At 51.9% G+C, this 26951-nt stretch overlaps 7 protein-coding genes and 3 non-coding genes across 10 annotated transcripts; 2 read left to right on the top strand and 8 right to left on the bottom strand.

The window, feature by feature from the left end:
• Window positions 1–384: 384 nt before the first annotated feature.
• On the bottom strand, window positions 385–2367 carry N0V96_010565 (uncharacterized protein; the record flags this gene model as incomplete). Its single annotated transcript, XM_053189387.1, has 1 exon — window positions 385–2367. The coding sequence occupies one exon, from the start codon at window positions 2365–2367 to the stop codon at window positions 385–387; it is 1983 nt and encodes a 660-aa protein (XP_053053375.1).
• Window positions 2368–2742: 375 nt separating this feature from the next.
• On the bottom strand, window positions 2743–2834 carry N0V96_010564. Its single transcript has one exon. It is a non-coding gene; the product is annotated as a tRNA-Gln (tRNA).
• Window positions 2835–3072: 238 nt separating this feature from the next.
• N0V96_010563 (uncharacterized protein) lies at window positions 3073–3763 on the bottom strand (the record flags this gene model as incomplete). Its single annotated transcript, XM_053189388.2, has 2 exons — window positions 3073–3265; window positions 3366–3763. The coding sequence occupies 2 exons, from the start codon at window positions 3761–3763 to the stop codon at window positions 3073–3075; spliced, it is 591 nt and encodes a 196-aa protein (XP_053053376.2).
• Window positions 3764–4668: 905 nt separating this feature from the next.
• N0V96_010562 lies at window positions 4669–4742 on the top strand. Its single transcript has one exon. It is a non-coding gene; the product is annotated as a tRNA-Asn (tRNA).
• A 3534-nt stretch (window positions 4743–8276) lies between these two features.
• Window positions 8277–9677, top strand: N0V96_010561 (uncharacterized protein; the record flags this gene model as incomplete). The annotated part of the gene is made up of 1 exon (XM_053189389.1): window positions 8277–9677. The coding sequence occupies one exon, from the start codon at window positions 8277–8279 to the stop codon at window positions 9675–9677; it is 1401 nt and encodes a 466-aa protein (XP_053053377.1).
• A 4535-nt stretch (window positions 9678–14212) lies between these two features.
• Window positions 14213–15959, bottom strand: N0V96_010560 (uncharacterized protein; the record flags this gene model as incomplete). Its single annotated transcript, XM_053189390.2, has 2 exons — window positions 14213–15605; window positions 15679–15959. The coding sequence occupies 2 exons, from the start codon at window positions 15957–15959 to the stop codon at window positions 14213–14215; spliced, it is 1674 nt and encodes a 557-aa protein (XP_053053378.2).
• A 5136-nt stretch (window positions 15960–21095) lies between these two features.
• N0V96_010559 (uncharacterized protein) lies at window positions 21096–21740 on the bottom strand (the record flags this gene model as incomplete). Its single annotated transcript, XM_065758993.1, has 2 exons — window positions 21096–21476; window positions 21735–21740. The coding sequence occupies 2 exons, from the start codon at window positions 21738–21740 to the stop codon at window positions 21096–21098; spliced, it is 387 nt and encodes a 128-aa protein (XP_065612303.1).
• A 1498-nt stretch (window positions 21741–23238) lies between these two features.
• On the bottom strand, window positions 23239–23305 carry N0V96_010558. The gene has a single exon. It is a non-coding gene; the product is annotated as a tRNA-Lys (tRNA).
• Window positions 23306–23816: 511 nt separating this feature from the next.
• On the bottom strand, window positions 23817–24760 carry N0V96_010557 (uncharacterized protein; the record flags this gene model as incomplete). The annotated part of the gene is made up of 3 exons (XM_065758992.1): window positions 23817–23857; window positions 23914–24045; window positions 24103–24760. 3 exons carry the CDS (start codon window positions 24758–24760, stop codon window positions 23817–23819), a joined length of 831 nt encoding a protein of 276 aa, XP_065612302.1.
• Window positions 24761–25391: 631 nt separating this feature from the next.
• On the bottom strand, window positions 25392–26657 carry N0V96_010556 (uncharacterized protein; the record flags this gene model as incomplete). Its single annotated transcript, XM_065758991.1, has 4 exons — window positions 25392–25628; window positions 25688–26202; window positions 26324–26591; window positions 26646–26657. The coding sequence occupies 4 exons, from the start codon at window positions 26655–26657 to the stop codon at window positions 25392–25394; spliced, it is 1032 nt and encodes a 343-aa protein (XP_065612301.1).
• Window positions 26658–26951: the final 294 nt, after the last annotated feature.

The raw sequence follows: 26951 nt of genomic DNA, 5'->3' as shown, positions 1-26951 counted from the left end.
CTTAATTAATCAATGTTGTGCTAAGGAATGCAGAAGCATGAGACCGCCAGGCCCAAGATTTCACGTTCGTTCACTGTCGTATTCGTTGAAACAATTATCGAGAAGAACAATGAGGCACGAAGGAGGATACGTTCCTTTAGTATCGCTTAGGAAATTTTGTGTCATTCTGAGATAGTGTTTGAGCTGCTTTGATAAGGACGGCATTGTTGCGGGCTGGAAGCTAGCGGTTCCACAAATGCAATGGCACATCTCATGCAACTTTCGAATCGTAGTTACCTAAGATCAAGTAACCTTTTGAATAGGGCAGGGTCTTATGGCTTATTTGAGAATCTGTGCTGGGAACTACAGTTGCCGGTGCATAACGCGGGCTAGTTCTTTCATACACTACTCGCACCTCTCCCTCACCAAGGCCCAGGACTTGCGCATCCCAGTCCCCATAGATTCTTCATCAACCTCCTCAGCCGTAGCCCATCGATGCCGCGCGTGTGACGAGACGAGGTCTTCAGAGCCGTCTACCTCGAAGAGATGCACATGCATCGTAAGTTTCAGGTGAGAAAACAGCCACGGCACACTACCGAGCTCCCCGGCATGTCTCAGCCTCCACTTCTTGTCGCCACCACCAATGAGTCCCGAGATATATCCTTGAGCGTCTTTCTTCCGCGACGTCGTGGTTTTGCCGCTGGTAGACGGCAGCGTGTGGCTAGGTAACTCCCACAACCCAGCGAGAAGCCCCTTCTCTGGGCGCCGATGTATAAGGAACCGACCATCGTCGCTGCGCCGGATCGCGCAGACAAGGACTTCTTCCTCTCTGACTGCCTTCTTGACCACCTTTAATGGGAATTTTCGAGCGTGCTCTGCGATAATTTCCAGCGTTCTTGCATCGATCTGGGAAAAATTGGACTGCTTTTCGTCGTCTTCCTCCTTCTTCTTTGCCGTCTTCGACGAGAAGAAGGCGGATAAAGTCGCCTGCTTCGGCCCCGATTGCGTCTTGACGCCCCTCTTAGCCCCTTTTACCGGCTTCCGCTTGAGCGACTCGGCTTCAGAATCTTCTTCAGAGAGCGTGGTCTCATCTGCGGCGGCTTCTTCAAAAGGTTCGCAGGCTGAGCACAGGTCCTCAATATCCTCGACCTTTTCAGCCGCTTTTCTCGACTTCTTGGCTGCTATTTGGAGACCCTCTGCGTACACACGGCATGTGGAGGTGATGGGGCACTCGCCGCAATTTGGCTTCGGCGTGCAGACGGTGCTCCCGAGCTCCATCAAGGCCTGTCCCCATCGTCCAGGACGGTCACTCAGCGGCGCCTTCTCAGCAAGCCCAGCACCATCTTCGTCGGGTCCGTCCTTTGCAACGGCCTTGACGAGCGCATCTGCAGCTGCCCATAGCAAATCAATGACAACCTTATCCGTCTTGGCATTCCCATATAGCCCCAGCTGCCTACTCAGCACGCGAAGCACATTCCCATCAACCATGGGCGCCGCCTCGCCGAACACAATGGCAGCAACGGCACCGGCCGTGTACCGGCCCACGCCTGGGACTTTGGCCTCGAGCTCGGCCGTGTCGGAGGGCATCAGACCCCGCCAATCCGGGTCTGCGACGACCAGCTTCGCCGCTTCATGAATCCTCGTGGCGCGGCTGTAGTAGCCCAGCCCGCGCCAGGCGCTCAGCACGTACTCGGGCTCGGCGGCCGCGAGGTCCTGAATAGTGGGCCAGCGGGCCATCCATCTATTCCAGTAGTCGATTACCACGGCGACGCGGGTCTGCTGGAGCATGATTTCGCTGATCCAAACCTCGTAGGCGCGCTTTTCGAGGGCGCAGCGGAGGTCGGCGACGTCGTTTGGCGAGGTCTTTGCAGGGTCGATCCAGGGTTTGCGCCAGGGCATGCCGCGGGTTGTGCTGATGGAGTCGAACCAGCTGAGGAGGGCATCGCGCCCGCGCCGGCCAGGCTGACCGTCTAGGAGGAGGGGACGGTGGTAGGAGGTGGCGTGCGTCCTTGATGCAGTGGGCGAGCAGCAGGCATCCTGCGTCGCCAGCTGCTGCTGCGGCGGGCCGAAGAGACGCGCATGGAGTTTCGCGGTGTCTGCTTTTCGAGCTTTGGGGTTCTTCTCGACCTTGCGCCTCTTTGGCGGCGGCGGCTCAATGGCGTCCTTCACATCGTCGCCGTCGTCGTCTTGAAGAGTTGGGTTGAAGTCTTCTTCCGACGCGTCCTTGGATGCCGGTGGTGATACAGGCGCACACTTTTTGGTAGCTACCGAACGTGATCTAGACGCCGGCTTCTTGATTTCGATGTCTGGCTCGCTGTCGACTTGTGCCAAAATCTTCTTGGCTGCCGCGAGTGAGCTTTGTCGACGGACTAGGCGACGTTGGATCATGGTGATGTTTGGGAGACGCGACGAGAAGACGCGTCTTGGAGTGCCAGTAAAGTGGTCCGAAATTCAATTTGGGTCACAAATTTGGCGGGTGAATAGCAAATAATTAGCGTCGATTCAGGGACACGCTCACTGGGATTCAGATCGCAGCGGCCAGTTAGGGGTCACGGAGCACCGTGGCTCAGGCACAGACCACTAAGGTACAATCCAAGCAAGCATGCAAGACATGGTTTTTGTTACGGATGGCATATTAAGCAACAGCAAACTCTAACACTGAACACCTACAACTTTCAACACACGCAGCGTAGAGCTTCGACTTCAGTCCCATTATCCGTGTAAGCAGCAAAAGGAAAGGTATCAATTGAGAGCAAAAGATACAGGTCCTACCAGGATTCGAACCTGGGCCTACGGAAGGGTCTAATCATACTTTAATCAGAATCCGACGTCCTAACCAACTAGACTATAGGACCAGCTTCACGATGATTCTCGATGACGATGCCGCTGAATCTCGCCGCTGATGCAAGCTTGCTACTGCATCCTCAATCATCAGTGAGTGTTGAGAACCGCTATTCGAGCAGCTGATGGTGTGAAGCTTCGATCCAGATAGCTTGAAGAACGGTACCGTCTTGTGGTGACCATTCACTGACTCAGCTTGCCCTGGTGTTGAGTCTCCTGACTGCATCAGCCTCGCAAACCGGCCATTATGCCTCACTCCGTCCAGCCATCGCCAGCGCAGGTCATCCAGTTCACTCCAACGAGCTTCAAGCCATGCTTGTCGGCGAACTCAGCAGGCTTCCATGAGCGCCTCTGCACGAATTCCTCCCCGCCGACGTCCTCCTTCTTGAGATCTAGTCCTTGGGGTTCCCGGTAGAGCAGGAAGAGGTACCTGTGCGGCTTTGAGCTGGGAGAATAGCAGAATCAGCAAGGTCACCTCAAGTGAACTCACAAGTCATTGAGATCATGGCCAGGTGAGTCGTGCGGAGAGGTGTCTGTCTACTCACTCGTCCTTGGGTCCAGGTCCGAGAAAGTCAGTCAACGCCGGCTTTGTCTGCGCGACGACTGCACCCTCACTGAGCGGTTGCAGCCCGGGCAGAACCCAGTGGCGCCAGAACGCAAACTGAGGGTTGTCCGGCGTGGGCGCGTCCGGGTCCGTCAGGAAGAGTGTGTACGAGGCACCCGACTCAGCTCCCTCCTCGGCCGCGAACGAGATGCTGGGCGCAAGCTTGCACTCGCCCGCGCGGAAGAAGTTACCCGCGTCGACGGCCTTGTCCGCAAACGAGACCTCAAGCTTTGTCGTCGGCTTGAAGCCCTCTGGTATCAGCACTGCCGCCGAGCCAGGGACGAGCTTGGCTTGCTCGAGAGTGCTGGTGAGCTTTTGCACGTGGTCAGATAGTGACATTATTGCGAGGGAGGGGGAACGGATCGGTTAAAGGGATTGATGGAAAGCCGACTTTTCTGGCGAGGAGGGTGAGACTGCACTCTTGAAGAGTATTTTGAGTGATCGCTTGCGGGCGATGTTAACCCGAAGACATGATGCGTGATGACCTACGCGGGGTTGAGCCTGGAATGAGGGGAATCGACGCCAGTGGTGGAAAATTGGTGGCGTAGCTGCACGAAGGGTCTTGGCAGATGTAGAGGTTCTTATTGCTACGTAGGTCGAGCCTGACTGCGGATGAGAGAACCAGGGTTATTAGAGTAGAGGTTTGGTGATTGCAATCGTGAAGATGAAAGCCTCATCAAATTAGGCGTTGCCTCAGGGACACCTCGAAAGAAAGATCAAAATTGATGGTGACATGAAGCTTTCTACGTTCTATGGTTGACCAGTCAGGAGCAGCCTCCATATCTTTTTCTACGTTATGTAGAACAAAAACAAGAGACACAGTCGACTTCATTTTCTCATCGACATAATATTTCAAAATTTATCCGCGCCTTCAATCAAGGAGTGATCATCAAGACTCATGGTGAGATCAGTGGGTTTGTTTGACATACCAACCAATAAGTAAGTGTTCATCAAGAAAGCTTATTCTCAATTGGAGAGTTTGGTGTGAAGCGTTACTTCTCTCCAATCGCCGTAATCCGGAAATTTTCTGTGAGACGATGTGAAGGCTTAGGGCACATGCATCCTCAAACGTCTCAAAGGTACGCTGCTTCTTATCCTCTTTTCCTTTTGACGCGAGCTGCCTATATCGCGATCACTTTGGCGAAAGGAGCTTGGCAGGAGCTGAGGCCAAGCGCAGAGGTGGAGCAAACTTGCCTTCTTGAGCATCTGTTCGAGTCATGATTATCATCCAATCATATCTCATATCCCCGATGGCACAATTGGCTAGCGCGTCAGACTGTTAATCTGGAGGTTGGTGGTTCGAGCCCACCTCGGGGAGTTATAGCGGTTAAATTCCGCCCTGGCATGAGGTGATGTCTTTTTTCTTTTGCGCCTTCTTTGTGTCTTTTCCCCCTTACGATAACCTCCAGGAAACTGAAACTTATGGCACAGTTTCTCTTGTCTTAATCCAGTGAATTATGATCACAGATTAGCTCTGCCCCTCCGTCGCGACTACGGATGTCTGTTAGCCTGTTTTTGCTTTGCTTCTTTGCCGCAAGAGTAAGCAATCAGACCTCCCGCAGAGGTACCAAATCTAACACTTCCTGAGTATGATTTCAAGAGTCCAGCCAAATAGATTGAGCAGCTCCGTCTAAAAAAGAGTTGTACGAAAACCTGATTTCGGAAGAGTTTAAACTCGTTCCTGGCAGCTTCTACGGAAAGTTCCAGGGGCCACCATACCGACAGGTCGATAGTAGGCAGCAGGCGTGAATTGACTCTCACTTGCCCTGGTAATTGGGATCAACGAGCTCAAGCCGGAGCAGAATCCGAGGTGCACTGCCCAGGGCATAGACGATCATGAGGGGTCAGTTGGGCGGGCTGCGTAATCGCTTTGACCCCATGACAGCTCGAGCAGGTTCTATGGACCACGACTGCAAGACATGGGACGAAAAGAAGGTGATTATTCCGGATGTTCCGTTCCAAGTGGTGATGGTTGATGATGCTAGGATATATCTCGCTTCTGGGACTCTTCTCTCGAACACTCGCATTTACTTCCCGTCCGAGGTTGGGCTGCTCGAAAAGACTATCTTCGAGCGCCCGCCCGCTAGCACCTTGGATGTTAGTCGAGTCAATAATGATAAGCCAGGCCTTGTAGATCGAGGAAGAATTGAAAACTTTCAAAGAGCATTAGAATAAGCTTTGATCGAGAACGGACAAAGTTTGGAGCGCCGGCTGGCAATGCAAAGCTGCTTGCGCCTGATGTTGAGATGATCTTTCTCTGCGCTGAGTAAGGTCGTAGAAGCTTGTTGCTGTAGAGTGAGCAACATCTTCAGGTCAGGCTAAACATGGCTGTAGATGAGAAATTCCCACGGTAGAGAAAGAGATGGTATCCAGGGGCAAGAGCTGAGCATTTGTAGTCCTTGAAGTTTGCAGCTACTTTGGCTAAACGACTTGGCGTTAAGAAGACCATCTTGGCGCTATGAGTGCTCGCCTTGGCGTTGACAGCTTAGATCTAGAGGCTCAGAAGGCCCAGAGAAAGGGTTCACAGCATAGCAGATGTTCGATCTCGGGAGATGTCTGCAATGCAACTGCATCCCACCTCCCGTGCTTGCCCGCCACGGCGCCGCCATCTCGGTCCCGCATCTCAGTCAAGCCAAGTTTCCCGGCCTCAACTTTCACCATGAGTAAGGGCCGACGATCGTACACGCGTCTCACCGGTCCCCATGTCCACGGCACACTGTTGAATCAAGGTTTGATCTAGGTTAATGCAGCCCCTCAACAGCTAACCCGATTTTAATGTCCGAGCCGCCGCCTGGCGATTGGATGACTGCGCCCTTAACTCCTTGAGCCTCTCGTCCCTCCAGTCGGAACTCGTGACGGGAACTATCTCGCTTCTAAAGTCTGTCCTTCATCAACTATCATATGCTACTCGGAATGCATATCTCATGCCCACAACGAAAGCGACGCCGAGGCGGATTTCCCATGTCATGGGCCGTGGCAGGCAATTCCCACCGGCATCCCGTGCAGCTCCTCGTCGTCGGCGGAACCCTCTTTAGACTTCTTCTCAACTTCCTTGGGAAAGAGGGGCAACGCGGGGTAGCTCCGTTGAGTAGCCGGCGAGACCGTCCGAGAAAGAACCAAGCGCCCTGGCAAGCTTGGCCTATTCCGCTCAACTTACATCCGCACTGGTCGAGGTCTTCTCGCCTGGATGTGCAATTTCAGCGTCCGAGAGCCCGGCAACGTCAGCTATGATCGACACTATCCGTGCTGACGCCCTGGATAAGCTCTCTTGAGTTGGAGCTATGACCCTGGAACACCTAGGTCGGGCAGACTGGGTTCCTGTCGCGCAGGCTCGCCATTGTAACTGGAAAATCCCACCGGTCTGACTGACCAAGGTAATGAGCACGATATCCCAGTATCGGAGAGTTGATTCGTGAGGAGGATTCAGGGCGCAAGTCTTGTGCAACTGTCCGTACGGCTCGGGGCAGAATCTTCGCAGTCTACATCCTCGGAAACCGAGGCTCTGCGGCCACTAGCAACCAAATGCGACTGCAACACACACGCCCAAATGTACAATTCCCTCTTCACACCCACGTGTAAGAAGCTTTTGCCGTGCCGGGACAATGATCTGCAGAGGTTCCGTTACCCTGGAACCCTGGCTCAGAAATGTCAACTCAACAACATGGAATTGTCATTGACGAACGACATGCAATATGAAACAGCAGACTTCGGATCACTTAGATGAGCTGGTGGAGACGGACGGGTTTACGTTTATGGTGCGGCTTTTTCTATAGCCTACAAGCAAAATCTTCTTTAAGCTCGTCTTTCTATGCTGTAAAATATTGCATGGTTTTCAAACCGAATCGAAAAGTTGACGGTTGATCGTTTTGAGTGAATTAATGACACCCGACATATCCCCAACTACGGTGAAAAGGTCGGTGAGAAGTCTCCACACTAGTATCATGAATTAGTGTTTACCTACTCCGTGCCGAAAATGAATTCTTCAGCTAGGTCTAGGAGATTAAGGGAATTTACCAATCATGGAGCTATCCGAATGGCGTGTTCTAAGCTTCACCCTACGCTCCCTTGTTCGCGTCAATATCTCCTCACCTGGACCGACTCCTGCGCAGAAATGGCAAATTTGACTTCATCTCCACCAGGAGGAAGAGGGGGGAAGTCGGATACCGTCTTCCAATTCACTATCAAGTAAGCTTGTTGCCGTTATGGGCAGCATGCAGACCGGCCTTAATTACACACGACGCTTGCGTAGACCCGAAGCTTGCTTTCTGGCGATAACCAAGTTGGTTCCTGGATTGCCCCTTAACTCTAGGCCCCGTCTAGACCCAGGTTCAACCAGACTCTCATCCGGGTATCCGCCAATCCTTGGGTTTTCCTAGGCGGCATTACTGTGCCCAAGATACTGCCGTTGGAAAAAGTCAAAGGCGGAAACCACCATGCTAGCTCAATTTCAAGCTCGGCGCCATCAACCTCAAAAGTTGAGTCAATGATTACGCTAGCTTCCCTAAGCGGCTCTTCTCATATCCCGAAGGAGGCCGACGGAGAAGGGTAGTGATCATGAGATTTCGACGCCGAGATGCAGATATTGGCTCGGGAAGTCTTATTCGTATTTCTTTTCATGAATTCTAAGCGAGTACTCGTCCCTTGATGCCCACTGCGCATTGTCTACCATTGACAAGTATAAAGGCCAGGCAATATCTTCTCGTACTTAGCCGTACTACCTGTATCACAAGCCCACTTGACTTAACCTTGGCCAGTCAATGAGTCTTTCTCTTATCTCTTCTTATCAAGTACCCTTTCACCCACATCAGCGATCAAATTATATCTTCCTGCTCTTTCCCGCAACATCTACAACATGCGTTTCCTGACCATCACCACTTTGACCATACTAACGGCCGGTGTAACCGCAGTACCCGTCGCGGTGCTCCCCAGCCTCATTCATCCCCCCGTTCATGTCTTCAGGGCTGACCCTGCCGCTGAAGCTGTCGATGTGGAGCCCAACATCGAGGCCCGCGGCGAGAACATCGTTGATGTCTCTGACTGGGAGCGAGAGCCAGAGATCCAAGCCAGAGACGAGGCCACGATTGATGCCTGGGACCTGGAGCCACATACCCATCCGGAAGATGCCCCTCGTGTCCAAGCCAGAGATGAGGCCGCTCTCGACAAAGTCGATATCGAGCCAGAGATTGCAGCCCGAGAAGAGCCCCAGATCAAAGTCAGGGACGAGGCTGCACTAGACAACTATGACTTGGAACCCGAGGTCCAGATCAGTAATAAGCCTCAGATAAAGGCCAGAGATGAAGCTGCTCTAGACAACTTCGACTCGGAACCTGAGATCCACGCCAGAGATGAACCTCATATCCAAGCAAGAAGCGAAGCTAAGGCGGCATGGACTGACCCGGACTACCACGCTGGAGGCGTTACCGCCGCAGACGACTGGAAGTACAGAGACAACCTAGCCAAGCTCGACGCCAACAACTGCGGCATTGATTGCCATCGCTCCCTCGACTCGTACCGTTCCAAGGTCTCCAGGGAACACAGGCCATACTACGACCGAAGCACGGATTACCACAGCAACAACTACGACCACCATGACTACAACTATGGAGTCCAAAGGTCTTCCCGTGCTTCAAGGGGCGAACACAACACACCCGCGGATGACTGGAAGTACAGGGACAACCTCGTCAAGCAGGACAACCGCGATTGTGGCTCAGGCTGCAAACATTCTCTGGCCTCGTACCGCTCCGTGGCGTCCAAGGATTCGAGGATCGCTCGGGAGAAGGACTATCACAACTACAACCACCAGGATGATAAGTACAACAACTGGCACCCAAAGGACTATCATGTGAATGGCAACGGCTATAACCACAACAACGGGCACTACGACGATAGGACTATCAGGACCAACACCTACTATCCCAAGGATCATCATCCTACCAACTATAATGACATTCATCACAACGATTACCATGGCAACAACTACCATACCAATGGCAACGGCTATGATCATCATAACAATGGTCACGACTATGGAGTTCAGAGGTCTTCGAGGGCGTCGAGGGGAGAGCACAACACCAGACAAGATGAGATCAACCACAAAAACAATCACTACAAGCTGGATCATAAAGACTGCGGCGTCAACTGCCATAGGTCCCTTGACTCGTACCACTCAGTTGCATCTGCCGACTCGAGGCGGTCGAGGCAGTCGAGACAGTCAAGACAGTCAAGACAATCTCATGGAAACCACGGTCACTGAGAATTGAAGGGATGCTTTCGTGTTGATAGTTGAACAAGCCGATTGCCAACATGATTGAGTATGGAGATATTTTGGAAGCTACGAAGCGCGAAAGATATCGCGATGCCCGATGTGTCTAAGATATAAGGCGAGATAATGATGTGGTTGAGTTAGTGTATATCAAGCTCAGATAATGGCAAGCTAGCTAGCAGTGCATGAATGAAAAGAAACTGTCAGACAAGACCCAATTCATCATAAAGGAGACGGTAGGAAAGCGGTTTTTAGCGTTGTTCATCAATCATGTTAGCTTGATTATGATATCGATGGGGAACACCAGGGGAACCTTCACTGTCGAATTTGGTTGTGCAATTTTGTCTGCGACAGTGCACACAATTTTTCAAATCAACCTCTAGAGTGATGGGGGGTCCTCATTAACCGCACAGTAGGTTAGATCGGGGTTCCATCTCCGATGTGATGGCAGACGACGTTGACCAGGCTAGGGAGGTAAAGACAGGCCTTCTTTGTAGTATTATTGTCATGAGTCATACCGATTTCCGGCGAGTAAATTTATTATCTCCCTGCCGATTTGTCGCTCGGAGCCCGTGGAGTCCTCTAAATCCGTGGAACCGGGCACTCAAAGTTCTAGTATAACATATAATCACTGCGCGGAGTGGAACCTTAATCCAATCGATCGTTTGATAAACCCAGGCATATATCCAATCCCCATATGAGACAGAATAGAATCAGTGGGCCGATGACAGGGAGAATGACGTCAAATAGAGGTTAGACAGTGTGCCTTCTACCCACCAGCTCAAGCCCGCATATCCGAGGTTGGCAGCGCGATGCAAACATAAACGACATAAACGTATATAAATGACGTATACTTCAAGCACACGGTGCAAGGACATGATTTATATCCAGCTAATGAGTTCGTAATAGCAAAATTAATGCGACGTAAGATGTATTGCTGAACGTACCCCACATTGTACCCTCGTATTCGAAAACAGTCCACAGTTAAACGACGTGAACAATATTTAGCCTCTCGCAATGTAAGCGCATGAAGTGACTAAGTAGTTACAACCGTCTTCAGCCTGTGTTTCTTTCATTTAACGTGAATTTTACACCATAAAAAGACGTTGAAGACCGGAACCTACCCGGATTTTGATGCGATTGTGTAGTGACTGTAGTTTTGTAGTTGAGACATTTGGTTTGATAAGCTAACCGGATGGTCATCAACGAAGTTGAAGAGGTACTTGCCAATAGTCTTTAGATGATTCTCCCGGTCAATAAAGGACTTTCACACGAATGTGCGACCTTTCGAAACTGCCTTGATTGTGGGAAGACATCTCATGTATGATTGATGTTCAATGGGTGTTCAAATTGGTATCAAGTCTAACAACACGCAATGGAAGATAGCCCTCGTGGTTACAAGTCCCCAGTTCCCGATCACCTGATGACATTGATTCTTTCCTTCCCTTCATGAAGCAGAATGGTATCATCTGATTGTGTATGACCAAACGTTGCGCTCCGAGGTGTATTGGGGTCCATGCCAGACCCTGCGTTCGATTGCGTAATGTTTGAGGATAAAGTACCCGACTTCGAGGACTGTCTGCCCTTGGCGATGGGTGTAAGTTCCTCGTTCTGCACCTCACGCTTCGATTTACTTGATCCCGCAAGTGATTCTCGGGTGTAGTTGACAAGTTTGGGGAAGAACCTCCACGCAAGCTGTCGGGCGGCAGGCATACAGGCAACGAAGATCCCCACGCAGAGCTCTACATAGGACCAAATGATGCCCCAAAGACACTCGGCTGTATGTTGAGTCAGTTTTGAGATTTCATCGCAGAAGACTAGCGTAACGTACCAGTGATATTGAAGCTTGTAGCAAAGACTAGAAGACTTTTGATCCGTACAATGCTGACTGAAGTGAGGCTGTTCTGATGTTAGACTGGTGGATACCAGTGATGCTGAACAAAGAGAAACACTTACAATATGCCTACACTGAACATCGCCATCACGCCGATTTTCTTCTTCAGCTCCATGTTAAGCTTATACAGCTGCGTCGCCGGTAAAATCAGCATCCACACGTCGAGCGCAATGTTGAACGCGACGTGGGTCAAGCCGATTGTGTTGAGATCTGCGCAGTGGCCATCTTGCTCGCCATCCCACCCGTTCCAATAGTGTTGGAATGGCTGGCATTGTACGAGGCTGAGCAAGATGTAGCCTCCGCCGAGAAGAAAGTTGAAAATCTGCGTGCACCAGAGAAGGGCTCTGAAGCCTTGAATGTTGAAGACTCGTATGTACAAGTATATCACCGATGCCTTTATGACTGCCAGTCCTGAGATGTAGAAAAGTTGGAGAACGAACAGAAGCTGGGGTTGACTTGTCAGATGGAATTCTAGGGACTGTGTAGGATTCTTACTTTCAGAAACATTGTAATCTCATACGGCTGCAATGTCCAGATATCTCGTCCTAAACCATAGCGCATCACTATTCAAGGCTGTTAGCCAAATCACCTCAAAGCTAAATGGAGGAACTTACTGGCGAAGATGATCGGCGGAAAAGGTATCAAAAATGCCTAAATCCGTATCAGAGCTGTATTCTTGAACGCACGTGGAACGTTCGATTGGCATGCATACAAAAGCAATACATATCGCTGTATCCTCTGCGCCCCAGGGTGCAAGACGCAGAAACCTAGCTGACAGTCGGATGACCATGAAAACCACCGGCAGTATGAATAAGAAGATCGTCGTGTATCTTGCCGTACTCGTTCGATCAGTCAAAGGAAATCCGCAGGACGACCACGTCAAGTTTGTGACGGCTAGATCATTGCATCAGCATCGATAAATCAACATATGATCGAGTGTGACAACTGGCAAATTCGAAATACTTACCCAATGCTTCTTTGATTGTGCATGTATCTTTGACGCAGTCGCCAACAAGCCTATTGAAAGTCGGATCGACACAAAGACATGTTTGATTCGAGATCGTGCAAGGTGACTGGGGAAGAGCCGAAAGTGCGCAGGATATCTTGAGAGAGTGTTAGTAAGGTCGCACCAAGCCCATGAGAGACTCGTGGGAAACTCGTGGGATACTGCTTACAGCACACTGAGGAGCGTCAGCAATTGAGGCGGCTGACGCCAGCCCTGCTAGCCCAGTCAAGAGCAAAGGGAGGAAAGAAGCCTTCATGGTGCAGTTCAAGGGGTTCCCTCTTGGTGGTTTGCACCAGAGGACGCAGTGGTCTTTGATCAGGCACTCTGAAACCTGTATTGTCGGTATCACACATCGCATGCGTGCCAGCGTGGGATTCCCAGGTATTATACAAATCTACATATTCGACGGAAACAATGCTAGCGTCTACCAGCTTTTCGATGATGCCCACTGAACCCAGACCCAGAAGTCGGTTAACAAAAAACCACATCAGCGGCAAAGACGATCCCTCGAGATCGGCTCATGTGGTAAAGGGCGGGCAAAGGGCTTGTGGGCGCGTCAGCTTTGGCAAGTAGGGGACGGCTGTCGACGCCAACGGGGCCGTGCTTGGTCTGGCGTTCATCGTTGTTGAAAGAAAACAGGTCGCTTTCGTGCATGGCTTTGGCTCCGTCGACGATGATAATTGCGCCACAGGCGCAGCGTGGCTGGGAGGCCATGGCCGCCAATCTCATCAGCTCCTGGGGCAACAAAAACCGCTTTTTGCATATCAGTTCGATTGGCAGTATTCCGGTCCCTGTGGCTCATCACGAGAGACAATGCTAACCTATTCAAGCCGTCTTTGATAGCGCAATCCGCTGTGTTTTATTACCGTACAATGCCGTAAATGCTCCGCGGTCACGACTATCAGGACCAGATCGCCGGATTTGGGTCCAGCTTCGCCGAATCGCACGTCGCATCTAATGTGAGAAATTTGATGGCACGTGGGGAACATCCATGCTCAATAGCAGGTTAAAACGAACTCGGAGCTACACTCCGATATGTATGTTTGTTTCAACAGCCAGCCTGTTGGACTCGCCGTGTCACCTCAGGCAAGATAAGATTTCTTTTTGGACTCAGCCACATGTAGCGCGCGTCTGAGGTTTGGAAGACGTCTTAATTGATTCATTCAACAGATTATCCGCTCAATGAGGGACTCACGAATCTGCGTGTATGCCCATCTTACTTTACTTCAATCCCTCCACACCACCATCTGAAGGTTCAAGCATTAACCGTCAGAGGTTGAGACGAGACAAGGAGCCTCCCTGAATCTAATCAAGATTATCAATCAGTCTGCATATATCCGTGCCCTAGATCAAACGTTCAATAGCTTATCCGCGGAGTGATTTCAATTGGGGTTTGAAAATTCCAAGCGTTGACTGGATGTGAGCCACAATATGTGGTGAGCCGTTAAGACGACATTGATCAGACACAGATCGGAATCAGTGTCACCGCGAAAGAGAAAGATGATTTCGGTGGTAAACCACGAATGGGTCGATTTGTATTCATGTCATTATTGGGTATATTGCATTCATTAGATACCCTTTTCAACCATTAGAAACTTCTCAGGCTTCTTTCATACACATTTTGTTTTAGACCTGAGCAGGCTTCTTCTCAGCGTGCTCAGACATCCCCTGGACGCCATCAGCAGCCTCCTGCTTCTCGTTGTAGACAACATCTCTCGCCTCGGCATCGGCGTTGCCGTGGAGACCAATTCTGTACCAGGGAAGCTCGAAGAGGCGGTCCATATCCTCAAGGGCACGACCGGAAGTCTCAGGAACGAAGAACCAGACCCAGGCACCACCAATGAGGGTGATAGCGGCAAACGACCAGAAGGTACCCATGGGCGAGATTCCGCCGACGGAGGTGGATGCCAGCATGTTGGGCACGGCACGGGAGTTACCGTACTGGTTGGCAAAGTGAAGAGTCATGGCCCATGAAGTGGCGAGGGCACGGACACGGAGGGGGAACAGCTCAGCGGTGAGGAGGTACTGCATGGAGTTCCAGCCGAGGGCCCAACCGAAGCCGGAGACGTAGATCATGGCAATAGCACCCTTGCTGACGCCGACGAGGTTGGAGGGGAGCTCAAAGGACTCGTCGACACCGAGCTTGGGCACGTGGGTGAGGAAGGAAGCAATGTAGACCATGGCAATGGCTTGCAGGGTGATACCCGTAAGCAGAGCGCGCTTGCGACCGATGACATCGACCAGGAACAACGCACAGCCGACAGCAGCGACGAGCTTGACGACACCGAAGACGGCGGTGATGAGAAGGGACTCGTTCTGGCCCTCGATACCGAGGATCTTGAAGAGATCAGGAGCGTAGAGGGTGATGGAGCCGGCGCCGGACCATTGGGAGAGGAACTGGACCATGGTTGTGAGGTAGAGACGGTACAAGTTGCTGGGGACGAGGAAGAGCTCCTTGACCTTACCAAGCCAGGTGGTGCCCTTGGTGGCCTCGAGCTCCTCCTGGTGAGAATGCTGGATGGCGTAGATCTCACGGGTAACGTACTCGTGGTCGATGGGGAGGTGACGGAGGTGAGCCATAGTCTCGGTGGCCTCCTCGATCTTGCCCTGCTTAACGAGGAAGCGGGGGGACTCGAACTGGAAGAAGGTCAAGATGAAGATGATGCCGGCGAACATGATGTGTAGGGAGGTGGGCACGAGCCAGCGGTTGTGGGTGGTGTCGCCGAGGTGAATCTGGCAGCCGTAGTTTGTGAAGTAGGCGAGCACGATACCAAGGTAGACGAAACCGGTGAAGACGCAGGTGCAGAGACCACGGACGGAGGCCGGGGCAATCTCGGCGAGGTAGACGGGGCCGACGACGGGCGTCTGGCCTACACCGAGACCGGCGATGAAGCGACCAGCGTAGACGGCGCCGAGGTGTCCGTTGTTGGCCATGAAGATGGCAATACCGATGATCCAGATGACGCAGAGTTGACGGGTAGCCCAGATACGGCCGATCTTATCGCAAATGACGAAGGCACTGTATGCGGTATAAGTGGTTAGAGAGAGTTTCTTGACGAGGCCTTGAAGAGAGAATGGGCAGGCAAGCTTACAAGAGAGCACCAGCGACGGAACCGAGCTGAACCATGGCAGAGACGTTGGCCTTGATGTTGGTCTTCTCAGCAGCGCTGTATTGATCGTAGTGAATGAACTTTTGGAAATCCTTGGAGCCGAAGGCGCCAGAGATGAGACCCTCATCGACACCACGGGCCGCGCCCATGAGGCCGAAGGAGATGACAGCGAACCATAGCCGCCAGTTGAAGACACCCTCGGGTTCACCGAGGTCGCCCAACTTGAAGATGTTGATGGGCTTCTTGACACCGCCGCCTGCCATTTTGACAGTGTTTGCTTCGCTCACACGAGGTGTTTGAGATTGACAAGAAAGGGATGGGAGGAGGTTCGTGGGCTTTGGGGTATGAACACGACGGTTGGGGAACAAGAAACACGAGAAAGGGAAAGGAGCGGTTCATATTAATACCTAGATCTGAGGGGAGAAGGAGGAGGAGGGCACGCGTAGATCCATACCTCCCTCGTTCTACATCACACTAGATCCCATCTTCGCGTGGACCAACCCAACCCATCTCCCCGTCCCCGCCCCAGAGAGAGAGACGACAGCCAGCGGCCAATGCGACCCCATGGGGAAAAGAAGGGTAGAGGATGTCAGGGGTGGATGGGCTCTGACGACTGGCCAATCGCTCAACTTCCGTTCCACCATCGTGAAAAAAATTACGAGGGGAAGGAAGGAACGGATGGTGTCCTTGTTACGAAACTAAGCAAGGGTGGCTTGAGATGGGGGGGTACCAGTATGGGGATGAACATGGAGATGCGTGGGGAGGGAGACCTGGCGAGCGGCGGCGGTCGAACAAGGTCGTGAAGTGGGCGGCAGCTTGCCCAAATCCGGCCATGGCAACCGCGCGCCGGGGGCGGGTTTGGGGGTAGGTTAGGGGAAGACTAGGGAGACTACCTAGGAACATAGGAAGACCAGTAGGGAGAGAAGGTGGGAAGAAGGAAGATGTAAAGGCGACGAGGATAGTGCCGGTCAGATCTCCGTCGGTGTTTTCCAGCTCGTACTCATGAGAGCCGCTGTCTATTGTCCATCTTGTCTGTGACCTTCGTCCACCTTCGTAGTTTTTCTCGGGCACACCTATCGTTGTGTCACCGCATAGGACCTATCTAATTATCCACTTTGATAATGCAATGGCAGAGTACACGTTATCCTCTCGGATCTTCGGCATGCTGAAAAAGGAAGGAAAATGTGTTGATGAATTACTCATTGCTGGGACGAGATATCACAATCTGAATCACAGCGAAGAACCGCCGAGTCGAATTGATGTAAGTGAAAGCTGACGGAAAAGCAGGAAAAAAGGGCCCAAGAAAAAGTGAATTAACGGAAAAACGCTCTAATACAAAACTCAAATTTCGAAAGCGTTCACCTGCCCCTCAGAAAGCGAGGATAACCACTGTTTGACATCGGATGACTGGTTGGTTTAGCTCAAGGATAACCGTGGCTATGGGCAGCACGGTCTTCATGCCGCCCTCGTTCGCTTTCATATTTCGACATACGTTAGACTAGCGAGGCAGCCTATACTTGCCTCAACCGACGCGTTGGGATCAAGAGGCTCCCGCAAGTTTCCGTAATGCAACACACCTACATGCCATTCCATGCAGTAAGTTCTCGTGAACTGCTCTATCATTAGCCAAACCGTCAGACGGAGCAACGCCGCTCGTTCCATGGCGCACCGACGGCGTGCGCGAACGTTGATGGTGGTGGTCGGGACAAGAAATACGCCTCAAGTCTTGTTCGCGCCGGCAGGCTGCTGTCCCGCGTCGCTGGATTGGAACCAAGACTTTTCACCAAGGGCGATCAGCCAGCGCCAAGTGACGTGATGTCTCCTCCGGCTGGGCGTCTGGGTTCTGCCAAGAAGGAACCTGAAGAGCTGGCCAAGTCGGGCCTGGCGGCAGGGTTTACTGAAGTACCTTACCCAACGGCATCCAAAGTTGCGGTCCGGCTGACTACTCGCGTGTCCTTGGCTCTCACTGTGAGACAGACTGCAGTAATACGCTACTTGACTACCTGCCCAGACTGTGGGTGAGTTTGTGTGTGCGTTGACTGCGTTGTTCTGTGTGTGTGCGCGCACTATTGTGCCACCCCTGGCTGATGTAGTAGTGGGCTCCGCATTCTCCGCGCTTTGGGGTTTGGAGAAGATGCGATGGTCCAGATGAGCAACCATTTCCCCGCAACACGCCGTTCTGGCACTGCAACCCTCCTCAAAGATTTCTAGAATAATTGGCTGCGATATGACTCGTCAACGGCCGATGTTCGCTAGTCTTGCTGACAAACGGATGAGCTCCAGGAGGAAGAGGGGACCAAGAAGATGGAGAACAGGACTGGAGTATCCGTATGGTGACACGGTCTACGCAGAGGCGGCAAAGCCTACCGCCTTAGAGGAGGGGGGAAGATGAAATCTAAGACAAACCACTCGTAAAAGCCCCATCATCAGCCCATGATCCATGTCCAAAAGGCCGTTTGCGCGCGTGGAACCCAACAAAAACACGCAAGATTTCCCCCCATCCCCATATCTCAAAGTGCTTGTTTCGTCGCTGGCTAAAGTGCTAACGCAAGCTGCCTTGCGTAAAGAACTGGATACCCGACATGTTCGCGCTCCGCAAGCTCGCAGCTCGCAGCTCGCCGCCGGCCGGTGGATCCCGAATGGACCGTTTCGGGCTTAAGTCGACGGGGCCAGCAACTGCCGCTCGGCCATCTTCCGTGAGAGTGAAGACGGCATGCGCCCGCGAGTCTCGAGGCCATTTTGGAATCGAGTCATCGCACCCCGGTCTGCTCCGGTTTATTGATACCTAGAGGTGAAAAGATGCAGAGCGCCAGAGCCAGCGCCCGGCCGGAGACTGGCTAATTCAGCCATTCAGCAGAAGAGCAGCTATTAGCCTCCGACAAGGTCTGGCCCATCGGGGTTCGACCGACGATATTCGCCTCTCTCTCCTCGCTCTCACAGTGAGTCTCGATCTTTTACTCTTTCATCTCCCTCGGCTCGGTGTCCATTTTTTTCGTCTCCTCCCCTCGTTTTAGCCAAATAAGATGAATCTCGTAGTGACTCTGACCCCGTAGAATAAGCTTACATGTCCGTCCTTGGCCAACCAGAGGCACGATAATTTGCGCCGTGATACTTTGATACACCTAGTGATTCGTGAGCTTTGGGGAAGATCCGGCGACGGCGCCAGGGTATCTCGGCCAGATTCCAAGTTTCCCAACCCCGTCCTAGAGCACGGTCATGGTGTCAACCCCAGGTCCCCTTGATGGATCATGGGCCTCCTTTCAACCCCAAAGTCCCCACGGACAAAGCTTCCTTCAATGGGGATGGTATGGGGAAAACTGGAGTTGGAATATCTAAGCGCTCAACTTACAGCTCGCGTGAGGTCTTGACGCTTCCACACACACCAAAAAAGTGATAGGCAGCACAGAACACAGACGCACACCATGTTCTTAAATGGCACATTTCTCAATAACACGGGGCTTCTTGTCACCGCCGACGCGGACGGAGTCCACCCGTCAGGGTCGTCACATGGCGAAGGAAGCGGAGGAAGTCCAACAGGCATCTCCCAGCCACCCAGGATCAAGCATGCAACCTACAGGTTTGCGGGGATTTCACGTCTTGGTAAATTAGACCTCATACGATCGTCCCACGCCGCAGCATGCTAACAAGAAGTTTTTTACTTTGTGAATTATATTGGTCAAATCCTTTACCTGAGAAATTTCCATGTTGGCGAAGAACTAGAGATCCTTCGTCAAAACTCACACCGGCTTCGGAGGGCAAAACAGAGAGCGAGTCCGACTGATCGACGGTTGCAACGCTACTAGCGGCACTTACCAACGGTTCCAGAAACCTGATTTGTATGCTCCCCCGCGCAGATTCTTTGTGACCGCTCCCATGGGCCATTGGTCATGTAACAGTCCATCCTTGGCGCCAAAGTCTCGCCCTTTCTCCGCGTTGCGCCATTCCCCTGGAAATCCGTACAAGATTACTCACCCACGGCCGACACGACTCACATCTTGCTCATCTTTTGGCCAATATCCTCCACATACCCTTGGTGCATGTGGTACAGTGGCTCTCCCCAAAGGCGACAACCCACTCAGCGGCAAAAGCCTCGTCAAATATTTTCAGCAGCATCATCTGCTCGGGGTCCCCGTCCACGCCGCAAACCTCGCACGGCGCGTTGACGGTTCCCTGATCCTCGGCGGACAGCGTGGTGATGTTCTTACATGAGCCGAAGAAGCACAAGCACTGCCCCCGGGCCGATGAGCAGACTTCGCGGCGTACCACCGCGACGTGGGCACCCTTGCATCCGTCACGCGGAGTGTTCCCGCCCACGGCGCCGGTGCAATTTGCGGAGGCGATCCACTGGATGCACATGGCTGGTACGGACGGTCTTTCTCTTCTTTTTTCTGTTGAGTTTTTGGCTGCTATTGTATGTGTGAGATCTGAACGTGATAATCAGTTCGTATGTCGTATCCAAAATTTACTTGATGTATTGCAATTGAACTTGGGCAGGCAGGGGACGCTTGCTGATACTAGCCAACTAAATACCTTTACCACTCGATGACTCTTGCTGGACAGATTCTTAGTTGGTGTGTCAAACAATAGTTTTGTCCGTCACTGACCTACCCCTCGACTCAATCGCCATCTTGTTTGTTTGATGAGCAGATTTGATTAACAACTGATGCCTTTGGTCTTTGGGTCGGAACACACAGATATCCGTGCACAATGGCCAGGTTTCAATATCCTTTCTCTTTGTTTGGTTAACTGTGTTCTGTTAGAGCAGAACATCGCATGCTTTTAAGCATCCGGTGAAAGTCGACGTTCACAAAAGAACGCCAAGAAACCTTGGCAACCGTCGGTCCAAGCCACTTGGCATCGCCAAGATGGGCTCCAGCTAGAGCCTCAACTCCAATGACCCGCATCTACACTTCTCATACAACCCGTCTGATACTATTTTCCTCTTCTATCTAGAGACCAATATGCCCCAGTGGGATGCTGCAGCGGGCACATCCTCCCGCAACCTAATCGAGACATGACATGAACCATCACCCCCGGCCCGCGGCCGCCATCTCATCAACGAAGGTGCCGCATAGCCGGCCCAAAACGTGTCAATCCGTCAAGCAACCCGCGGCGCCGGAGTAATCCTCCTCCACCACAAAATTCTCCGCAACCTGTCAAAATGCTCGCTTCCCCGGACCAGGCAAAGTGTCATGCCATGTTACTCCTTCCTTCCCCATGGGCCATGACGGGGGTGAGATAAACGAATCACCCCCTCCGAGTTGAGGAACATGACCCCCGGTTCTTAGAAAACGCACGCCACTTATACCCCTTTGATCCGCGAACTGCGTGCTCGCTTGAGTGTTGTTACCGCGCCGCCCCCAACGTTTCCCCAACACGACCCTTTACCCTGTATAGAGTCACGTTCCTCCAAATTCCAAAAGAACTTCCCTTGCCCTTACCGTCCTGTCGTCGTCGTACCCCGCAAACTGCACCAGCTTCTCCACCGCCAACTCTGCATACTTCTTACTTAACTCCATCTCCCCCATATTGCGGTACACCTCAGCAACTATGCCGTAGAACTCGCCCGCCTGCGCTGTCAACCCTTCTTTCGCCATGACGTCCTCAAGCTCGTCGATCAGCTCCGCTACTAAAGATTGCGAGCCTGCGAGGGCCGGGTCCTCGAGCTCCGACAAGATCTCCGACAGCCGTCTGCGGTAGGCATCTGAGATGGCCAGCACTTCGGGAGGGGAACTACAGAGCGAGCAGGTGCAGTTGAAACCCCATTCCTGGAGGGCCTTCTGCCGGTCTTGGTATAGCATGTTTAGCATCGAGTCTGTATGTTCCCGGCATTAGCCCTGTTCAAATGGCTATGCGGGACGGATTCAGGGTTCTGACAACTGATGCTTAGTTCCTCGCCCGGCAAGATGTCTTGGTACGCCACAACTTCTAGTTCTAAAGTCCAGGGCGAGAAGCGTGTGATTGCACTAGCTTCCGGTAAGCACTCTATCTTAAAGTTGCCTGGAGTTCAAGTTGGGTGCAGGCGTACTTTGGCTTACAGGCATGATTGACTCTCTACTGGATATCAGTGAAGCTGGAACAAGATGCTAGAAGATAATCACCTACCGCGACATTTGGAAACAGTCCAAGATGGGCAGCGTTATTGAAGCTTGCGCCAAATGTGTTCGTCCGGATAATATCTTCCAGGACATGGCCCCCGGTGCTCCTTGAAAGATCAAATACTCTTTGCTGATCCTCTCTCGGCAGCAGAATAAAGCCCTCCTCCAGCACCCAAAGAGCCTGCATCCAGCTAATCGACGCAGGCACTTGCGCCAATTGCATAATCATGGGGTATTCCCTGAAGATGACATCTCCCGCGCGGATGTGGGTGTTTGCGACGGCTCCTAAACCTTTACCCGGTATCGTCTCAACCTCGAAGGGGAGTGGGTCGGCCGTCTCAAGTGAAGGTTGAATATTGGCCCGTTGGGAGCCAATACTCTCAACGAGACTGACATCGCCAATTGCAACCTCTGGACTCGTGATGATGAGAAGAGCTTTGTTCCCCCGAAAGTCTTCTTTGATGAAAGCGCAGTGTTGTAGTGTCTTGTTTGACTTTGGGCCGACACATACCGGCTTTTGCGTCCACGGGTGCCATTCTGTGACCTGGGCAGCCTTCCCTGAACTGTAATTGAATGGGCATTGCTGTTGAAATTCGGCATTAGTGAGTGGGCTAGGAACGATCAAAGAGAATTGAGCATCAGCGTTGCCGAGAAGAGCCATTGACGAAACAATAGTCGTAACCACTAAGAGGCAACTCCAAGGCGGTATAATAAGCGAAGACAACCCCATCATAACCACAATAAAGACAGCACAATTCGGGTTCAGTGGATAAACCCGATACTCGAAACGGCATGATCTTATAGTCCTGCCAAGCAACGGGAGCCTCGCCACCACCAGTATAACTGACCAATCGACATAATTGCCGCTGCCACCCTCCTTTGCAAAATAAGCGTAGCAATTAGGCTCAACCCGCGATGCTGCAACCCCTTGCGACGATCGCTTTTCTCGGCGCAGAATCTCGCTAGGCTCAGATAGCTCCCGCTTCCTCCGTTTCTGCAAGGATCGGAGCGTCAAAGGCCGCGATGCCAAGTTCTGCCAAGATGCTTGGTTTTTTGGAGAACGTTGTCGCGTGGCACCTTCTCTGAGCTGGGCTAGGCAAGACTTGTGAGATGGAGGGGAACCCTGCAGCCATGGCGAAATGTGAGTAGTTTCTTGGAGGTAAGTGAGTCTTGTTGGGCTCCTTAATGACGAGGCCAAGACCAGAGATAGGGGGATGATCTGTGGTGATCGGGGGATGAATATCACCAAAAAGTACAGCTCGGATCACAACGAGGATATATATAGCCGGTGATATTCAAATTCATTCGCTTGGCTTTGAATACAGCAGACTTGAGCATAGAACGAGCAAAAAAGATGATTGCTAGTTCAATCGCTGACGGGAATTGAGCCCGACGTGGCTGGTTATTGTTAGTCCTCTGTGTGGTGATATTCAGGATGGGTATCTGTTGCTTACGGGTCGAACCCACAACCTTGAGATTAAGAGTCTCACGCTCTACCGATTGAGCTAGCCGGGCAATTGATGCGGTTGATGAAGATTTAGTTGGTGGATTGAAGCTCATGACTTCCTGGTTGTGCGTGAGGTGAGGGCACGATCCACATTCAACACCAAGGGTATCCATCTTGGACCTTCCGGACGACCCGGGCCTCGGCGGGTCGGGGTGTGGGCCCTCTTTCGGGATGGCGGTTTGACTTTCCCGGCCTGTAGTAGGATAGGGGGCGGCTTTAAGATGTTCTAATCCATGAGAATAATTTTGTTTCTAGCTCTTGCCTCTATGTCTTTTGTACCTACAAGGGACGAGATCACGGGTAGATTATAGCATTAGGAAGCTCAAGACGGGTACTAGCTTATATGTTGTGAATGTTGCAATCATTCACTCCGCATACTACACAACGTGGCAAATTTACACAAGAGATCGAAGCCTCATCCAAGTAGTATGTGGCATAAGATTCTGACATGTAGCGTTCGTTTTGAGTTTCGTTGATTCTCTGCGTAATTCCTTGCCTTCTAGATTCTAGTTTATCTACGGCAATGTGTATCCTCCATCAATAACCAGATTTGCGCCTAGTTCTGTTAGCTGATATGACAACATAATGTTATATGGAATTGAGGAGAAATACCTGTCATGTAACTGCTCGCACCGCTTGCCAAATAGACATAAGATCCTTTCAATTCAGCAGGCTCGCAGAGTCGACCACCTGGAATCATGGAGAACCACTTCTTCCTCCACTCCTCGGGATGTACCGAAAGCACTGTCAATGTCAGATTTTCATCACTCCATAGACTCAAGGTATCGAGATTGAACTTACTGTCCGTTGCAATGAAACCAGGAGACACGCAGTTCACTCTCGCAAAGTCAACCCACTCGACAGACAACGACTTGGCCAAGTGCACCACCGCCGCCTTACTAGCATTATACGCCGCCTGCTTCTGCGGTATGTTCACCAAGATGGCGGAAACCGAAGCCGTGAAGATGATGCTTCCTCGACCATCACTGCCACCTTTCAACTGCCTTTCAAAGACCTTGGCAGCAGCTTGCGCAGTCCAGAATGCCCCGTGGAAGTTGACGTCCAGCATGTCACGGAACTTGTCCTCTGGGTATTCGATGGCGGGGATGTGGTCCGCGATCCCGGCATTGGCAACGACAACGTCGAGCTTGCCGTCTCCAACTTCCTTTGTCGCAGTCTCAATGACGGATTCCACTTCCGCTCTGTTGCGGACGTTGCATTTGTACGCTTTAACAAGCACTCCGTTGCCTGATTCAGATAGTTTGGCGGCCGTGGCATCGGCTTCTACGGGGTCGGTGCTGGTGTATGTGATTGCGACCTTGGCACCGGCCTCGGCAAGTCCACGCGCAACTTCCAAGCCGATGCCTCGGGTTCCGCCGGTGACTATGGCTGTCTTGCCGGTCAGGTCAAAATGCGCGATAACGGGCGCTGTCGGGTTTGGGTGGCTTGGAAGAACCATCTTGAATATTCTGTTGCGTCTCGGGAACTAAGAGGCTGTTGGTGGGTTGATGGCAAGGGTGAAACTGTGATGTGATGGCCTGACTTGTTGTTTGCTGGCCAGCTTAGAGCTGCAACAGAGAAATTTGTACCGGAATTACTTGTGAAGTGATGGATTAGAGAACCACAATACATTCACCGGCGAATGAGGCCGGTGGTTGACAGTCTCCCGGAGCGGGAGGGGTCAATTCGATGCGGGGAAGAAACAGCACTACGGGCGTCTGTGACCCCGGCTGCCTTTCTACCTAGTTTGGTACTGACTCTGGATTACGCACGACGATTGTTCTTATATTTTCAAGCGGGTAGGGTATAATTAGCTCACTAGGATCGATACGAAACATGAGAAAATGCATCAGATGTTCAGGATAGACTGGTGGTGATAGACAGTGGACGGGAACTCGTCACTGACCACATGTTGTGCAATTAGATCAGTGTCGTAAAACATACAAGTGGGTTCACCCATTCTGAGCAGTGACAAATACAGAAATCCAAGGTTAGTCGAATGCTAGGTCACATGGGTTGCAGAGGGCCTTCAGGCTTTTGAGACGAATGTTTCATCGATATTCCAATGACTACCTACAGGAAATACCCGACTATTTGGGTACACCTTCTATCACTACCTTGAGAGTGTTCTCTTTGGCCTGCCTCACAACCTCGAACGCCTCAAGAGCTTCCTCGAATCTGTAGCGATGCGTGATCAATTTCCTTGGATGAACCTTTCCACTGGCAACGAGATTGACAGCCTCGGGATAGCATCCTGTCTGATATCGGATCGACCCCTTAATGGTCAAAGCTCGGATACAAGCTGTCGTGATGGGAAATACGATGTTCTAGTTTCATGTCAGCAAAAGGTTTTCTCTATCTGGTACCCACGTATTGGAGAACAAACCTCTTTCCCCATACCAGCTTGAACAAATGTTCCGCCTTTCTTCGCGGCGAACACGCCAGCCTGAATACACTGCTCCGCGCCCGTACACTCCAGAACAACATCAGCTCCTTCTCCAAGACCATAGTCTCTCACAATCTTCTCCCCAATCGCGCGAGCAGCGTCAACGGGGTCTTCAGGGGCGTCAGGTAGCTTCTTCGAGACGTAGACATCGTCGGCAGCAAACTCCCTCGCAAACTGGGCGCGAGACTCAGAAACGTCAACGCCAATAACCTTTGCTGCCCCATACGCCTTGGCAACAGCCTGGCACAGAACACCAATGGGTCCGCAGCCAAACACGAGAACCGTCTGGCCACCCTTCAGCTCCGCTACTTTGCAAATTTGGACGGCGACCGCAACTGGCTCTACCAAAGCCCCGTCTTCGGAAGACATATGCTCCGGGATGGGGTAAGTGTAATCACTGGCCACAATATAGTACTTCTGCAGCGTACCATCCCAGGGAGGCGTTGCCGCAAAGACTGTGTCTGCACATAGGTTGTATGAACCTGATCGGCAGTAATCGCAGCTATGGATATTGTCAGAAACGGCCACTTGCCTATATCTAGGGTTGGAGAAAGACTCACTGCCGACACGGTACACCTGGCTCTATCGCTACGCGGTCGCCAACTTTGACATTCTTGACCTTGCCTCCGACCTCCACAATGGTTCCCGAGCTTTCATGTCCCAGAACGATTGGCGACTCTAGGATGAAGTCACCGATCCGGCCTCGCTGCCAGTAGTGCACATCGCTACCACAGATGCCCGTCTGCTCGATGTGAACTCGGACGTCGTGTTCATCGCGAAGTGCTGGGACTTTACGGTTCTCGAATGAGACGTTTTTTACAGAATGAAGCACGAAAGCAGGGTTCTGGGTAGGGTATCAGCGAGATTCAGAGGGCAGTGGCAGTTAATAGGTACATACAATTTCGGACATTTTGGGTTGATTCCTTGCAAGGACTAGATACGCGAGACTGAGATGACCTTCAAGATCTAGATATCTTTAATCATCTTTTAGTGTTCAGTCTGGAATCATCTTAATGTGTGCAGAGGTGAAGCATGGGCCATGGCCGTGACGTCGAGGACGGGGTGGGACCGCCGTGCAGGGCCGGACAATGAATTGAACTCGGGCGACAGTAGTCCGATGAGCATTGAGCGCCGGACAGGTAGAGTCCAGATTATCAGAAGTACTTTGCATACTTCAGGGACTTCTTCTTGCTGAAAGGCCAGG

The sequence above is a fragment of the Colletotrichum fioriniae genome (assembly GCF_027942845.1).
Source record: "Colletotrichum fioriniae strain IMI 355084 chromosome Unknown scaffold_15, whole genome shotgun sequence".
Classification (NCBI taxonomy): Eukaryota; Fungi; Ascomycota; class Sordariomycetes; order Glomerellales; family Glomerellaceae; genus Colletotrichum; species Colletotrichum fioriniae.
This window is presented reverse-complemented; position numbering and strand designations above follow the sequence as displayed.